At 46.3% G+C, this 17,409-nt stretch overlaps 1 protein-coding gene across 1 annotated transcript; it reads left to right on the top strand.

Moving 5' to 3' along the window:
- Positions 1-3,557: 3,557 nt before the first annotated feature.
- Positions 3,558-16,346, top strand: IRF4 (interferon regulatory factor 4). The gene is made up of 9 exons (XM_052697869.1): positions 3,558-3,650; positions 4,442-4,729; positions 5,051-5,237; positions 5,726-5,811; positions 6,352-6,493; positions 8,117-8,224; positions 9,404-9,757; positions 12,817-12,929; positions 14,484-16,346. Exons 2-9 carry the CDS (start codon positions 4,526-4,528, stop codon positions 14,625-14,627), a joined length of 1,338 nt encoding a protein of 445 aa, XP_052553829.1. The 5' UTR covers positions 3,558-3,650; positions 4,442-4,525; the 3' UTR covers positions 14,628-16,346.
- Positions 16,347-17,409: the final 1,063 nt, after the last annotated feature.

Raw genomic sequence — 17,409 nt, 5'->3', positions numbered from 1 at the left:
CAAGTGGAACGTGAGACTTTTCTGTTGAAAACTGCAAAGACATGGCTGGATGCTGATAGCCTAAAATGACTGTTTAATTACTAACATGGATGACACGTGATAGAGTAATACTGCTCCAGAAGTCACGTTTTAGATGGAGGAATTGCAAATATCCTCCAAAAATGAGAGGAGAATGCTCATGTCCTGGTTTTAGAAGGAATTGAGTTTTCTTCCTTGTAGCAGGTAAGGTGCTGTGTTTTCAGTTTAGGATGAGAATAACATTGGTAACACACTGATGTTTCAGTTGCTTCAGTTGTTCAGAAGAACAGTGCTTACAGCAAGTCACTGATGCTGCTTTGGGTCTGAACTGTACTCCTGCTTTGGGTAGTGGAGGGCAGTGCCTCATGGACCAGAAATGGGAATTGGTGAGGACTTCTGAGGGTTAAGAAGGCACTCATTGGAAACCAGTGCCAACAACGAGGCATGAAGCCCTTCGAAACCCTCATCTCAGGAAAGGGATCTTGGAGCAGATAAAGATGTAAATTTAGCAGCTGTGGGCTTCTCAAAGCCACTTTTGGGGGCTTAAGTCACTTCTGAAAATGCTTTTGCCTACGTGGTTTGTCAAGTGCTTCAGCACCAGCACGGCTGGGTCCCTGAAGGTCCCTCCAGCTCGGTCTTCATGTTTGTACCCATTGGGACGGTTCAGTTGCTGGGTGACTGCTTTCAGGCCCAAGGGGGCTTGCACTGCTGGACCTGAGGCCATGCAGAGCTGCAAGGCAGTCACGCTGCCATCAGTGCTGGTGAGGTGCAACCAATGCAGCACTCTCAGTGAGCGGGAGCAAGGCGAGCCCTGCTTAGGTTCCTCTTCTTCACGGAGGGGATTTCACGGTCTCCAGAGTGGGGAGAACCCCTGAACAGTGGCAATCCTCAGAGGGCCCTGCTGCGTGATGTGCTGCCTTTGCCACATTCCCATCAGGCCCTGACATATGGACAGATGGGCAGATCACATGCCTCTATGGAGAGGCCGGCTGGCCTTGCCCCAGGGGAAGCAGCAGAGACAACCCCTCTGAAGGGTCACCCAAGCTTGAGGAGCCCCGAGGTTGCAAAAGCTTTGACGTGCACCTCTGGGGTCAGCGCTTCCTAAGGGCCCCAGCTCCAGGGCTGCTCTGAGCTCATCTCTGGCTGCTCTGTGCTGGGTGCAATTCCCATGTGAGTCGGCTGGAACTTCAGAGGGTTTTGGTGAAAGCAGAAGCCAGCTTTCTATGCACTGGGCATCGGTGAGTGGCTGTTGAGAAGAAACAGTCACTTTTCCTGGCATGCCTTTAGTCAGTGTGACCTTCAGAGTGTGAAACCACGGGCCTGGTGGTGAGTGCAGTGGTTAAACAGCAGCGAGAGCGTTTCACAATAAGACTTCATTTGACACTGAGAAAACTTCCATGTAGACACTGAGGCCTTAGGGCAGTTTGTAGGGTTAGGTGCTCAGGATGGTGGTGAAATCACTAGAAAAGGCAAAAAGGCCATGAAGTGCTCTGAGTGTTCAGATCAGGAGCAAGACCAGTGAGGGAGTAACCATCCCAACATATGCAGAAAGGACATGGGACACGGACAGCCTCCTGGTGTGCTGCTGCAGCATCTGATGCGGATAACACAGTTGCATTATTGATCAGAGCTTTCTACTTTGCAGACTGAAATGATGGTCCTGGTTTTTTTTTTTGACCATCTAAATGGCTGATGTCCAGAAACCCTCGGCAACGAAGTCAGCAAAACTAATGACATTATCATGTCTTACTCGTAGGAAGACTTATTCATAAAGCCAAGTGTGCACTTGGGATTCTGGCTTCAGCATCTACTCTAAGATTTTAGCAACTGCACATGGTTTTCTAATACAATTCTTTTTGCATAAAGACAGCAACCAACCACCCAGCCATATATATAGCCATGTATATACACACATATATAATACATATATATAGTCTTTATTTTTTTCTCTTTGAAAGGATTATGATTGGCTTTGTATTCTCTTACAGATTTCTGAGTGCATAACTCACCTAATACTCTACCATGGTTTGCACTGGACACGTACAACTATTTTTTTAAGGCATTTTCCAGAAAGATGTTATTTTTTTCTGAAGGGTTTGATCTAATGCAGATAAATCTGCATGTTTCGCAGTGGCCAAAAATTTTCTGTCTTAAAAAACGGCAAAAAAAAAAAAAGTTACAAGGAGCCTTCATTTTGTAGAGATGTATTTCAGGATGGTTTTGTACTTAATGAAATTACAGCTAGTGGCCAGTTTTGCCTCCTGGAATCATACTGTGGATTTTTAGGAAGCCTTTTGGATGCTTTAGCATCATGGAATCATTAGGGTTGGAAAAGACCTCTAAAAGCACTTAGTCCAACTGCCAACCCAAGACCAATATTGCCCACTAAGATGTCCCTAAGTACTACCCTTTCCTTAAATGCTTCCCGGGATGGTGACTCCACCACCTCCCTGGGCAGCCTGTTCCAATGCCTCACCTCTCTTTTGGAGAAGAAATTCTTCCTAATATCCAACCTGACGATATCCAGCCTCCTTGTAAAGCCATGGCTGCTTGTCTTGCTTTACAGCGGCCGTCCCTTCCAATCTCAAAGCGATGTTCCACTGCTTTGAAGGTGCATTAACTTGTGACTGCAAAGATTTGGCGGGTGCTGCCAATTCTTTTTCTAGAGGATGATGTGCTATAAACCCAATATCTAAAAATGGCTGCGCTTCTCACTTCCCCCTCAAAACGTGGAGATAATTACATTTAAATTTCAGAAGATGGCGTTGAAGATTTGCAATTAATATCCTGAGCCCCACGCACGCCCCACTGCCAGCGCAGGGCACAATGGCTGGGCTTTCATCTGATACGTTACAGCAGAAAGGATGTGGATGTGTTGGAAACGTTACAACAGAACAACAAAAAAGTGCCGTAGCACGAAACACTTGTCAGAAACCTGAATGAACCGAGAGACCTCCACGGCAGCCTGCACCTCGCACTTTTTGTCATCCAGCTCCTTTGGGCTGCTGGCAAACGGGTCACCCACCTTCCTGGGCCCAATAAGGGCTCGAGAAAGGGACATAATGGGGTCAGGAAGGGGTCATGATGGGATCACGAAGGGGTCTTGTGAGGGAGAAGCAATATACTGGGGGGTCTCACGGCTCGGTCCCTGCTTCCACCCCGCGCTGTCTGAGCCGGGCACAGTCGGGGTGCAGGCAGCGGTGGGTGGGTGGGGGGGTGGGAGCCGCCGGTCCCCGCGGCGCCGTCTGGGCCGTTTCTGGTGGGTGTCGCTGCCCGGCTCTGTTACAGTAAAGCCCGCCCGACGAGCGCAGGTAGGAGTTTCCCCGTGCTATTTATGTCTACGTGTGTGTCTGCATCGATTAAAAAAATACACGCGCGGACGCGCAGAGGGCGCCGGGCCGCTCCCCCCCGCCCCGCAGCGTGTGTTTACCAGCAATGGGCATGTGTCACTGCCTCAGATGTTTTCCAGCTCGCGAAGTCCCCGCTCCCCTCCGCCGGCTCCACCTCCGGGCGGGGGCACGCCTCCCCCCTCCCGGGCCCGGCGCCCTCCATCATATAAAGAAACTTCCCGGGGCCGCCGGCCCAGTCGCGCTGCACCCGACGGAGAGCAGCCGCTCCGGCGTCCGGCACAGGTAAGCGGCACCGGGAGCCGCCGAGCCGTGCCCCGACGGGGGCACCCGAGCTCGGTCTGCGCCGACGGGACGGGCGCTTCTGGGGGCTTTGCCCGAGGTTCCCCGTGAGCACGAGCGGCGGAGCTGCCCGGGGAGGGATGCGAGGACCGGGTTTGGTGTGCGGGGCGTGAGAGATGCGGGGATGTGCGGCTCTCATTGCGGCGCGTTGACGGGGGATCCGAACGTCTGCATTTAGGGGAGCCGCCGAGCCGAGCTTTTGAGCAGAGAGGCACTCGGTGCGGTGTGCGGACAAACTTTGCAGAGCTCTGCGTGGTACTCTGGTAGGAGCAGCTGAGCGTGGACGTGTGTGGGACATCGCGTGCTCGGATGTGCTTTGCTTAAGGGAGGCTGTGAAAGCTCCTTTGCCATTACAGTGAAAAGCCGCATGAGTCGTAAACGTGTGTGAAGTCCTCCGATTTGTGTGGGTCTGCCCTTGCATAGCAAATATGCTTCGTGATTTTTAATTAATTTTTATTTTTATTTTTATTTATTTTTATTTTTTTTTACTTTTTGGTTAAAAAGATCTAGTGGAACTCTGAGTGAGTCAGGAGGTTACATCTGAAGTCAGTCATGCTGAACATCCCAGCCAACTGTGTGTGCTCATGCATTACCGGGGCAGGGGGATCTCTGTCAAAGCCTGCAGTGTGGGGGGCTGCCTGGAGTGGGGGGCTGCTGGCACTTTGTGCTGTCTTTCTCAGGTGCTCTTAGCATCCTTTGACCCTTTGGTTTCCCTCTCCATCTCCCTCTCGCAGCCCCCGCAGTGCTGGTGCTTAGCCTCGTGCGGTGCGGTGGGCTCAGCAACGCGCCCCCAACCCTGATCCCCCAACACGAGTGGCATGAACTTGGAGCCAGGCGAGTGCGGGATGAACTCGGTGAGCTGCGGCAACGGGAAGCTCCGCCAGTGGCTGATCGACCAGATAGACAGCGGCAAGTACCCAGGGCTGGTGTGGGAGAATGATGAGAAGAGCATCTTCCGCATCCCCTGGAAGCACGCTGGCAAGCAAGACTACAACCGCGAGGAGGATGCTGCCCTCTTCAAGGTACGGCGCCTGGGCTGCCCACCCTTTCCCTTTTCTTTATGCCTGCTGAGCTGTTTCCCTGCCTTGCCCTGCTGCTTTTTTCTTCTCCTAAACCTATAGAATCATTAAAGTTGGAAAAGACCGCTAAGGTAATCTAGTCCAACTGTCAGCCTATCACCACCATGCCCACTAAACTGTGCTGTACAGAGTAAATTCATGCACATGTAGACACACGCATATACTGTGTCGCAAGCATTGTGAACTTGTACCTTATAGTTGATTTTTCTTTTTTTCTTTTTTTTTTTTCCCTCTTGTTCTTTTGATTACCTGAAATATTTCCAGGCTTGGGCTCTTTTTAAAGGGAAGTTCAGAGAGGGCATTGATAAACCAGATCCCCCTACCTGGAAGACCAGATTGAGATGTGCTTTGAACAAGAGCAACGACTTTGAAGAGCTGGTGGAGAGAAGCCAGCTGGACATCTCAGATCCCTATAAAGTGTACAGAATAGTGCCAGAAGGAGCTAAAAAAGGTAAAACATCTCAAATCCCCTGTGTAACAGTGTGAATGTCTGTGTCATTGTAAGCATACAAGGACTGAAGCATACTTTCCTGGAATGGCCATGCAGTCTTTGCAGGGGTGGGAGCCCAAGCACAGAGGTCAAATACATCTCATTCTGACTGACAGGCAAAAACACCCTGGGAAAAAAAACAAAAAACCAAAAAAAAAAAACCAGCTTTCTTGATGTAGGTTTTGAATACAGGGAGGGGCAAAAGAGCTCTGAGCTGTGCAACCACTGGGCTGGGGATGCCCAGTCTGTGACTGCTAGTTACCAGCATCTGCAGGCAGTCCCAGAGCAGGCAGGGCCCCCGAGACAGGGGCACAGCAGTGTGCTAGAGGGCACTGGTGCATGGCAGCGCTTTGGGGTTTTTGGCCTGCCAGGGGGTGTGGGGTTTCCTCTCCCTGGCGGGACAGGGATGTGCTTGACATCATTTCTTTCCATCCCTCTGGTGAACATAGGTGCGAAACAGAACAGCATGGAGGAGCAGCCATTGATGAACCATCCCTTCCCAATCCCGTCTCCTTATGCCTCACTACCATCCCAGGTATGACATCAACTGTGCGTTTGGTGCTTGTGCACCGGGCACTAATGGCTCTGTACTGTGCAGTATGTCCTTCCTCACTGACATAGCTCTCTTGAGTTCTTTTTGGAAAGAGAAAAAAGCATTTTATTATGAAAATGGAAATTGGGAAGCAACTTTCCTAATGTCATCTGAGGCCACAGGGCAGTTGATTTCTTTTGGTGTTGTTTATCCCTGAGTAATTGCTCTCTTCTGTTTGGCAATAGATATTAGTGTACTGCCATCCTCTTGGAGCCAGAATGTAAGCACCCGATGAAGCATTGCTATTCTGAGCGGACATTTACCAGCAATGCTTCAACTGCCTTTTGTTATTCCACCCAGCTTGGTATTTACACCAGTGGTGAGAAGTTCATTTGAAAGTCCCATTGGTGGTAGTGGCAAAGTGCCATTCATGTAGGCTGGGCAGCGCTTAGACCTCCACGAGTTTTGTCAGGGCAGATAATGCCAGAAAGCTGAAAGCTGATGCAACGCGCAGGTAAAAGAATATCTCATTACATTGAATAGGTACCCAACTACATGGTGCCCCATGAGCGCAACTGGAGAGAATTTGCCCCGGAACAGCCGCATCCCGATATCCCCTACCAGTGTGCCAGCGTCCCCTTCCCAGCTCGCAGTCATCACTGGCAAGGGCCCAGCTGTGAGAATGGTAAGCGGGTCTGTCCCATCCGGGGCTGTGGCTGAGGCTGATCAAAGGAGAGGGCGTGTGGCCACCTGCAAGAGCTGCAGGGTTCTCCTTAGCTATTCATGGATTTCACTGGTGGACCTCACTCGCCCCGCTTCTGACTACGCAGACCTTAGAGCTCTGCTCACAAACCAACCCTCAGAAGTCCCAAGCTATCATGAAAGCTCTGAGCAATAAGAAGGGAACCAACCTCCCAGCCCCGGAAGGGAATGTGTGTTCCTTAGTTTTGCTTTCTAATTTTGGGACTTCTGAGGCACATGTGAGCAAAATTTTTTCCCCTCCAGCCTTGTGGGTTAGAATGGTGTTATTCTCCCAAGAAGGCAGCTGAAGTTATTACTTTTCCTATTAGACAGCTCGTCGTAGGTCGAGCATCTCTTGGGGCTGGCACAGCAGAAATGGAATAAAGAGACATTCCTTTCCCCAGAGATCTTAGAGTTTGAGCCCTTTTTCTAAGAGCTGCACGGAATCATAGAATAGCTTAGCTTTGAAGGGTTCTTAACAATCATCTCATTTCAGCCCCTCTGACATGGGCAAAATTAGCCACACTAATGTCTAAAAAGCATAAGAGAAACATATGACACACACTGTGTGTCACAGGCACTTGCAGATCAGCTCACCTCAAGTAGATAGGCATTTGCTTCGCGAGGAGAAGGAGGTGATGCAGTGGGGTGGGAAGCAAGGAGAGACAAGGATAGCAGATACTGAGTGTTCAGGGACGCTTCTCTGGGTGTTTCTGTGCAGAGAAATAGAGTTTTTATTCTCTGGGTCTGCTGAAGAGACAATGCTCGATGCAGTGCAACTTCTGCTGCTAGTATGCTGGAATTATTAAGGAGAATCATTTGTTTTTAGCTGAGCTACTTGCCAATAAAAGTAGGCCTGTTGGCTGCATGAGCAGTGCCCCACAGTACATCCCATGCAGCTGTTGGGCACACGCTGGGACACTTTGCTGATGTTTGTGACAGCTGTTGGTGGCTTGTCCTAGGTGTGCCACTGAGCTCTAGGACTTGTCAGGAGGTGTGGTGCTTTGCATATGCTTCACTCCAGCTCCTGGCCGTGGTGGGTCCTGCTGCTGGGAAGAGCACTTGCTTCCTCATGGAGGGACCTTTACTGACACTAAGAAACAGAGGAAAATATTGATTTCTTATGTGATAATTCGTGTACTGATAGGTATTTGTATGGCTAATAGGAGTCCTGGTAATACAATTCCAATAATCTCCTGCTGCACAGTTTTCTCTGCTTGCTTCTAGGTCAGTGCTGATTCCAGCTTTATTATTACGCCTGTCTTAAGTAAAATTCCTTAGGCTGAATGGATTGTTTTTTTGCAGGCAACTGTAGTCTGGTTAAAAATGATATTGTAAGAGGGAATATTTCACACAGACCCAGATAAAAATACAGTCCAGATAACATCTTGAGTATTTGTAGTAAGCATATTTGAAAAATGGGAAACAAAACCATTTTATAAAGCAGAGAAGAGAGAGAGAGAGTTCATGGAGCCCAGAAAAACTCAATTTTGCTTACCTTTGACCTCTGGCCAAACTTTTCTCTTAGGATTTAGGTAGCTGTCACTGACTTTTGTTTGTGAAACAGGTTGTCAGGTGACAGGAACCTTTTATGCTTGTGCCCCTCCCGAGTCCCAGACTCCTGGCATCCCGATTGAGCCAAGCATAAGGTCTGGTGAAGCCCTCGCCCTGTCAGGTAAGGTCTGCAGCCCCTCAGGGCTTCTGGGGGATCCCTACAAGAGACTCCCACATCTGACTTGCCCTTGTGTTGTGTTTCTCCTTTCTGATGAAAAGGAAAAAAGTGAAAAAAAGAAGTTATCCTTTTTAGTGAATGAATCTGTTGCATGGGGCTTAAGTCTTGATTTGCTAGGATATTGAAACACTTGTAGCCTGAACTCCAGGGAACCTAGGGGCAATGGTTTGAGTAGGTGGAAAGCTTTTCTGGCTCTTGGTTTTAGTGCTGGGTAGTGTTGATGAACCACCAAGGGAATCTGGAGATACTGAGGGTACTGATGTTGAGCTAAGTTTCTATTTGGGAGGAGCGCTGTGGTACCTCGCTGTGCTCCTGCTAATGCCACCTGGCTTGGCTCTGTCTCATTATTTGTGGTAAATGAAGGCATTTGGGAAAGAAGAAGGGAATGATCTCAGTCAGCCAGCTCTGCAGACATCTAGCTGCCAGGGGAAGTCTGAATAACTTTGGGAAAGGGTGCAGGAATGTGCTTGTTACTGAAATAGTGGATAAACCTACAGCAGGATGCCCAGCAGGTTTCTTGAGTCTTTTGAATCAGGGTCTGTATGTCTATATGTGCATATGTATGTATATATACACATATTCCGTGCCGTTTGAGTGCCAAGTTGTCATTTGAAAGGAAGGTTTGGGAATTCAGGTACAGCTGTGCACAGTTGGCACCAGCAGCTTCTATTCAGGCAGCCAAGTGTGAGTTTGCAGGTCCCCTGTGCAGAAGCCTCTGCTATGCAAAATTTGGGGAGAAACACAGCTACTTCCTGATTATATCTGAGGAAGTCTACTGAGCCACTGTGTTTAATTGTGACATGAGCTTGGGAAATGAGACAAACAACTGTTTTTCATGCTGGCTTTCCCTGCTTAAACAGAAATGCGAGGTTTGCTGGGCATTGGTTCCTACCAAATTCTCACATGAGTAGCCCTCTTAATAAAATTAGAGACCATTAATGTTACTGTATCCCATGCTCTTTTTATGACTTTTGCTAATGTCTTTTGGGTGGTGATGAGTGCCCGTGGCAGGGAGGCTCAGAAATCTCATGCACTTATGTCTCTTGGCCTTAACGCGAATTTAAAACATAAAATGTTTGTGGGAATATACCATAGTCATCCTTCTTATTTTAATTCTTGTAGATTGTCGGCTCCACATCTGCTTATATTACCGTGAGATACTGGTAAAGGAGGTGACAACTTCTAGTCCTGAAGGCTGTAGGATATCCCAGGGCCAAAGTTATGAGGTCAGCAGCCTGGAACAAGTCATCTTCCCTTATCCAGAGGATAACGGCCAGAGGAAGAACATAGAAAAGCTGCTGAGCCACTTGGAGCGAGGAGTAATACTGTGGATGGCACCCGATGGCCTCTATGCTAAGAGACTTTGCCAAAGTAGAATCTACTGGGATGGGCCTCTGGCTCTCTGCAGTGACCGACCCAACAAGCTGGAGCGGGATCAGACATGCAAGCTCTTTGATACTCAGCAGTTTTTAGCAGGTAATTCCCTCTGTGGCTTCGGTATTATTTCTGAAGAGGTAACCTGGTCACTCTCCGTGCTTTATGGGAATGCTCTTTTTATGATAGTAGTTGCCCCTCACTGCTTCTTTCAAAGAAATGCAGCCAGGGAGCATTGCCTTTTGAGAAATCTTGTCTAGTTCTGCTCTGGCACAGTCTGTCCCTGCACAAATGGGTGGGAGTGACAGCCAAACCACACATGGCTTTATGAAGCATAGGGAGGAACCTAATAAAATAGTCTTCCCAAATGTTGGGTAGCAGAGGAAGGTGGATTCTGGACTTGGTTCTGCTTTGATAAGTCCAGGGCAGCACTGTGATCTGCAGTCATCCTGCTCTCAACCTGACCCAGACTGAGCCTGGAATCTGTCCCAGAGCATTCCAATATTGACATGGATTCCAGCAGAAGGCTTTCTTCTCTATCTGGGTCCAGCACCAATTGATGGAGCTGGGCTTTTTTCTTACAGCTTGCAGAATATGGCCCTGTATCACAGTACTTTTGAGCATGTAAAGGTGCTCACCCAGAGAAACTGGGAGCCAGGCCTTGCCTAGACATCTGGAGACAGCTTGGGCAGCAGGAGTGCATGCAGCCCCTGATTTGAGGTGTATGGCATGGCAGCCAGGGAGTTCACTCATTGCCCATCAGTGCAGCAGGAGTCTCTTAGAGGAATAATGTTTTGCAGTTTTTTTTTTAAGCCCCTAAAACTTTAAACCAGCAGTTTTAGCACACGTTCCAAGGCTGCTGCATCATCCTAGCTAAATGGCCAAGCAAAAAAGGCATCTAATGAAAGAAATCTCATGGATATGAAAATTGACAGTTAGAAAGGGGAATTTGAGGTTAGGGCATTGGCTTGAGCTTCAATCAAATGCTAATTTTAAGACTCAATTCTGCCTGTGCTGATGGTTTTGGAAATCCCTTTCCCTTTTCTCAGAAGGTTTTTTAGATGTACTCTGGGTTTGTCCAAACGGTTGACAGTACCTCTCTTTTTAGAAGTCTAACCCCAAAGAGAAGCTTGAACAATAGTTACTTTTTCCCCCTCCTAAATTACTTATGCACTACAGCCTGTGTGAGCCCGAGGATGTGGTTGTAGCCATAGTCTGCGGTGTGTACAAAATAAGCTTTTGCATGTGTTGATGCTCAGCTAGGTTTATTAGTGACTTGTCTTGGACACACCAAATCTGCAAGTCAATTGAAAATATCAAGCTCCCAGACTGCAGGCAAGCTTGAGCTTTCCCCTATTAGGAAATTCAGCTTTCTTTGGGAAGAGATACAGGAGACCTCTGCCAGGAGAGGAAGTACTGGACAGCAGAGGAAGGGGCAGAAGTAGAACTGTGGACTGCAATGGTTAGGATTCTGTTGAGGAGCTGGATCCTGCAGTGCAAACTGTTACCTGCCTTGGAGTCCTACAATAGCAGTAACACAGAAAATAGGTGGATGGCCTTGGGGAGCACTGCATAATAAATGCAGTGAACTGGTGTCGGCAGAAAGTAGAAGGATCCAAAAAGGGAGCTGGGAGGTTGGCAGATGGCAGCTGCAGGAGGACTGGCTTGGCAGAAGGATGGGAAGCTGGAGGAAGAGTAAAAGGATGAGAAGTGGTCTGAGGAGGAGTGTGGGGGCACTGCAGTGCAGGGAGGAACGTGGGCACGAGAAGAATGTGGAGGGCTTTGGAGAAAGGCAAGGCTGGCCTCCATCATCCTGCTGGTAGCAAAGAAAGGACTTCTCTGGGTCCATGCCAAGGACTGCTGGGTAGCACCGCCACAGATAATCAGGATTTGGAGAATTGCTGAGGCTGAGTAAAATGAGAGGAAGAGAAAGATGGAAGAAATTCTCCATGAGCAGCGTTGTGTTGGTTGGGCCGTGGGTGGACTGTCCTACCCTCTCCTGAGGAAAGCAGGATTGCAGGGATCTCTGTTCTCTCTCTGCATAATGCCAGAGGGCTCACAGCACTTTCAGAGTTTTTGATGTGTTTTAAGTGAACTTCCCATTGTATTACTCCTATAGCTGATCCTCCCAGTATGACCAGTATGTCCAAATGGGGAACTGTTGTGGCAGCTGCTGAACTCATACTTTGGTCTGAAAAGCTTGCAATTAGAGTAGAAGCAGCAGGTATATATTATAATAAAAGATGCATTATGTCAAGTTCAAAGACTCTTATTCCCCTGTATAGCAGGGAGCACTTTGTCATAAGACATGGATTTTTAACTTTAATTGCCTTTGCAACTTTTCTTCAGAAAGCGTAAGGAAAGCTTTAAATTAAATGAACTCTTTATCAATCAATTATGTAGTGATGCTTCACATTATGAAGACTAAGAAAAATTTTGTATTAGATGCAATTTTCTGTACTGTGGAAGGAAATAGTCTCTAAAACACAAGGCAGTGATTTTGGTCTCTCTTATAAAAGCCTCCCTGCCTATCTTTTACTGGGAACACTTTGGTGTAATGACGTAGTTTGACTTTTTCCTTAGTGCAAAATATGGATTAGTAAAGAGAGTATAAGCACACAGAAGACAATCTTTTTTGCCAGTTTGGTGCAGGGCTTAAATAAAGTCCTTCATCTTCCCATACCTTCCTTTCCCCCTCTAGAAACAGTGGTGGCAGTAACTCCATGATAGTGTCTAGCTGAGTCTGAATACTGTGCTTTGCAGTACTTTGGCTCTACAAAGCCACTGGTTTCAGTGATATTTTTGGGTGTACTTTTGAGTGGGTCAGGGCTACTGCTGGCATTTGCTCCACAAGGTTCTGATGACAAGGCCAAATAAAAATATTTATTGGAAGTCATCCTGGTTTAAGCATCTGAAATGATTTATGAGGCAAGGCAAACAGAAAAATGGCAATGTTATCATGAACTTCCCCAGAAGAAAAGCAGAAAAGTCTCCAAACATGGTTTCTTCTCAGTTTCTTCTCCTTACCTCTGGTCTTTCTCCTGACTTCTCTCATCCTCTCGTTAGATTTACTTTACCTTCTCTCACTGTGCTCCAGGGTCCTCCAATTGGAGCTCAGCCATCCACAAAGACTTTCTTAACAGCCCTTTCTCTCTTCCCAGAGCTTCAAGCCTTTGCTCATCATGGACGTCCACTCCCAAGGTACCAGGTTGCTCTGTGCTTTGGGGAGGAATTTCCAGATCCACAGAGGCAGCGAAAACTAATTACGGCCCATGTAAGTAGGACTTGTTTGCTAAATGAAACATATTCCTTGGAGGATTTCAATCTGCCAGTCAGACTTCTACCTTGCACAGGATGTGAAGGAGGTGGCAATTTCATGATAATGCAGCACACTCGAGTCTGAGGTTGAGTTTCCAGATCTTCCAGGACTGGTGGCCCTCACAAGATTAGAGAGCCCAGTTACCCAATCTGTAAAGCATTTGCCATCAGTGATCTCTTTTACAAAGATCATCAGGACTCGAAAGGTACCCTAGAAGAACTGGACAGTGTTGTCATTAGTGGCTCCATGGCACAACACCTTGGGCTGCCAGGCCAGTGCAGGACACAGTGCTTTCACCTAAAGGTGCTCTAGAGGCCCAGCATACATCCCACAGCCTTTGGACTGATGCAGGGACTGCCTGTGCAGCTCCAGTGCTAAGGTAGCTGGCAGGCTCGCAAGCTGGCTGACCACAGTTCACGCACACTCAAAGCTAGTGTTTCAGGATGCTATCTGAGAGAGGGTGCTGACAGAGACTGAGACCAGGTACTTTCTAAATTGACTGTATTGGCCCATGTAACCACAAGAGAGGTGATAATCCACATGCTAGTGTTAAGGTATAACTTATTGCTTCTTTGGGTGGAAAGCTGGTGTCAGTTTTAATTTTTCAAAAGCCCCTCGGTAGCACAGGACCTAAATCAGCCTTTGCTTGGGCCTTACTGGTTGCTCCTCAGCCTGAAAAGTTGAACAGGCTGTCCCAGCTCGTGGAACTGCTCTGTGGCAGGGTTCCCTGCTGGCTCTGTCCCTTTCTGCAGGTAGGACCTGCTGCAAGTGTATGCTTCCACCCAAATGGTGCCTCTGTCTTTAATGTGTAGGGGTTGTAGAGAAGAGCCCAGCTGCAATGAATAAGGAGAGCTTCAAGTTTTAGTGCTTAGCGTGCAACTTAAATATTTGCAGCCAGGGCCCAAAGACCTGGTGAGGAATAGTGGTTTCTAAGCAGATAGAAGTGAAGGCAACGTTAAGTCATACACGTCTCTCTTGGTGGTGGGCAGCAGCTGAAAAGATGCCTCAGCAAAGCTTAAAGGAAATAAGTTTAGAGTAACCTTGTAGTTAGGTTGAAGTCTAATTTAAAAGATAGTTATTTTGTGGCATACCTAAGCATATCTGAACATTTCAATTTAAGACCTCAAAGTTCTTGAGGACGAAGATAAGACTTGCAGAGCACTGGGTATGCATTTAAACACATTGAGTGGTCACAGACATGTCATATGTCACATTGCTCGTGTATGTGGGTGCAATTGCAATTACATCTGATTGCACTGATAACGTGCTCCTCTAAATGAAGACTGAGCAAATAAAGTGTGTGTGCAATTAGCAAAACATTTGTCAGCAGAACAGGCAAGTACTATCTTAGAAGAGAGATCAGTAAGAACACAGAAATTATTTTCCCATTCTGGCAAGCAGAGGTATTTTGTCCTGCCCTGTCTTTTAATTTTAAAACGCTGTAAATGACTTACATGAGGACTGTGAAATTTTGTTATATGTCTGATTAACATTTTGTCTGTTCTTAAGGTTGAACCCATGTTTGCCAGGCAGCTGTATTACTTTGCGCAACAAAACAGTGGACATCTTCTGAGAGGCTATGATTTACCAGAACTCATGACTAGTCCAGAGGATTATCACAGATCTATTCGCCATTCCTCTATTCAAGAATAAGATCCTCAGAATAAGTGTTTCTAAAGGCACTGTAAAGATTATGCAGAGTGGAGGAGCTGATCTGGATAGCAATTTGGAGATCCAAATCACAGCTGGATGTGTTTGGGGGATCAAAGGTTCAATGATAGGAAAGTGAACTGGGACAGCCAAACTGTATGATACAAATGACGGGTCTTCAACGTTTGGATGCTACATCTCACATAAGTTCCACTGTTGCTGGGAATAACTCAAAACTGACGAAATGATTGCTGTTTACGTTTGCTTAATGTTTTCCTTGTGTTGTGAGGACTGATTCTTACCGAAGACTTAAATCCAGAGTTTACACTGTTACATTGGCAGGGCTATTTATTTCGGATTACGATCTCAGGGAAGGTGCATAAATTTGTGGTGTTCCCAGTTTGAAGCTGTAGCTACTGTAGGTAGGTAGCGAATGTAGATGGTTTATTGAGAGTAGCTATACATGTCAGTGGTTTTAAACTTAGACTGGTAAGCATCATACCTATATTCGTATGTAGAATTTTTTAAAAAGAATGTAAATCTTCAGAGACATATTTTTTTAATACCTGACGGACATTTTTCCTTACAATACTACTTTGCTGCCACTGTTAGTATTAGATTAGGCCCCTTGATTGCAGTTTCTAAGCTGATCAGTTTGTGGTACTGTGTTATGACCATTTAGCTCGCATTACCTGTGGATTAAAGTGAATTAACCACTGTAATTCTGGAGTCCCAAAGAGCATATTTAAAAATAAATCACATTTTATTTTCTTACCATTGCAAACTACTATGCATTATACATATATGTGCATTAGAATTAAGTTGGCAGATGTTGAAAATAGCACAGGGAATGGTCTTGCTACCCTTGGCTAATGACACACAGGAGGCAAGCTGAAGTGATCAGCACTTCAGGCTGTGCAGAGCCAAGCTCTACTCTTGGTGTGCACTCACAGCTTCCTTCCATTGATACTGAAATGAACATGAAGGAGACTGAGGAGAGCAGAACTTGGCCTCCCAAACTAAGCCAAGGAAAAAAATTTTTTGAATGTGTGTTTTAAAATCTTCACAGAAGTATGACTTCATGCAATTGGCAGCCTTGTGTGCTAGAATGCCATCACAGAGGCAAAGAGAAGGGGTCTGTTGAGTCTGTGTGGTAGTAAATCCTCCTTGCTGTTACACTGGAGATCAGACTGTTTCAGCTCCAGAGTATGACCTCCCTGTGGTTAACGTATGTACTTCACTTGAGTTTCTAAATGAAGAAGAAATGAATGGTACTTAGTCTGGCAGCAGACTTGTTTTCTAGGGACTTCTAACTTATACATCTTAAAGATGCATACTCTCTTGGGATATGTTATCCCCTTCCTGCTCCACAGTGCCAAGCAGAATTAATGGATGATTTTTGCTTTGTTGCCTGAGGTGTTTTTCCTGGCTTAAAGATTGATGGGGGAGACCTCTTCCATAGACATTAAAAGCACTGTTCTAGGTGACCTTCTGAGCTTCTGCATATGCTTTTGGTCTGTGCATACATTTTACCAGAATGGACTTTTGAGTTCAAACTGAACTGGTACGATACAAATATAATAGCTGATGTTTTTTTCCAGTGGCCGTTGCTTCATATGCTCGTTGCTTCAGCTCAAGTCTTAGAATAAAGTCCTTATTCCCTACCAATTCGATTTGTATGTGTTGCTTTCAGTAGTGGGGCAAATCTACTGAGCTCAGTCCTACACCGCTAACCTGGGCAATGCTGATGGATAAGGCTCTGAGGAACTGTATTTTTAGACAAAAGTGCAGGGAAAGGTCAAAAGGTAAGGATTTTTGCTCTTATGAAAAACAAGGGATATTAGCTCATGTCCTCTGGCTCAGCCCAGCATCCTGACCCGTGCTCAACTCAACTCAATAGAGCTCAGCCACAAGGCAGCTGTCATCCACCCACTGGAAGTCAGGGTCTCAAAGAGGTTTGTCACACTCGCTAGCTTAGAGAAAAGTGTGGAAAGCTATCTGTGAGGTGTCGAAAGGTGTGGAGCATTTTATGTTGAGTATCAAGGTGCGTTATCATTCTTGGCTTTGGAATGAGCTTTTGATTATTTTTCTTGAAGAAGCAGCTGAGGAATGGAGAAGAAAGCCATCTAACTTCTGGTCATACAGAACTTGCTTAGCTTTCGTGCAGCCAGATCCAGGTGAAGGACTTACTGTAAGCAAGCAGAGAGGCTAAGGGATGGGAGGGTGAGAGTGAAAGAGAGATCAAACCCTTGATTTGTACCACAGATTATTTTACACGTGGGGACTTTTGAGTTGTGTTTGACTTTTGGAACAATCTTTTACTGTTCAAAATAACTAATGGATAAGTAAAGTGGAAAAAAAAAAAAAAAAAAGCAAGCAAGACAAACCCTGAAAATATTTTCTCCTTTTAGTATCTTTCTACAGTCGCTACATGAAAACATTTGAAGTACTTCCTACTTCTGTTAACTTCTGTTTATAGTTTCTGAGGTCTACTTCCTTCCTGTTATGATTTCAGTGGTGTTACAAATGACATGCTTTACTCCTGTCAACGCCAAAGGCATGGCTGGTGTTTTTAATGATTTCAGTGCACGATTTATCTCTGTATTGGTTTCTTTTATTTTAATACTGCTCAACCAGTTTCTTGAAAGAGTTTCGTGCTAGAGTTCTGCAACTGCTTATCTTCTGCTAAGTGGTTTTGCCTGCTACTGTAAACTCTGTGAGCCTTAACAGGATTGTAGGTTAACCAGAAAGAGGAGATGATGTATTTTAAGCTGAAATAGGGTGT

The sequence above is a fragment of the Tympanuchus pallidicinctus genome, unplaced genomic scaffold (genome assembly GCF_026119805.1).
Source record: "Tympanuchus pallidicinctus isolate F22 unplaced genomic scaffold, pur_lepc_1.0 scaffold31, whole genome shotgun sequence".
NCBI classification, from domain to species: domain Eukaryota; kingdom Metazoa; phylum Chordata; class Aves; order Galliformes; family Phasianidae; genus Tympanuchus; species Tympanuchus pallidicinctus.
The sequence above is the reverse complement of the archived record's forward strand: the minus strand, read 5'-3'. Positions and strand labels throughout refer to the sequence as shown.

Coding starts and splice junctions, on each gene's coding strand:
- IRF4 (XM_052697869.1), top strand. CDS start 4,526: ATGAACTTGGAGCCAGGCGAGTGCGGGATGAACTCGGTGAGCTGCGGC. Junction 4,730..5,050: donor AGGATGCTGCCCTCTTCAAG/GTACGGCGCCTG, acceptor AAATATTTCCAG/GCTTGGGCTCTTTTTAAAGG. Junction 6,494..8,116: donor AGGGCCCAGCTGTGAGAATG/GTAAGCGGGTCT, acceptor TTTGTGAAACAG/GTTGTCAGGTGACAGGAACC.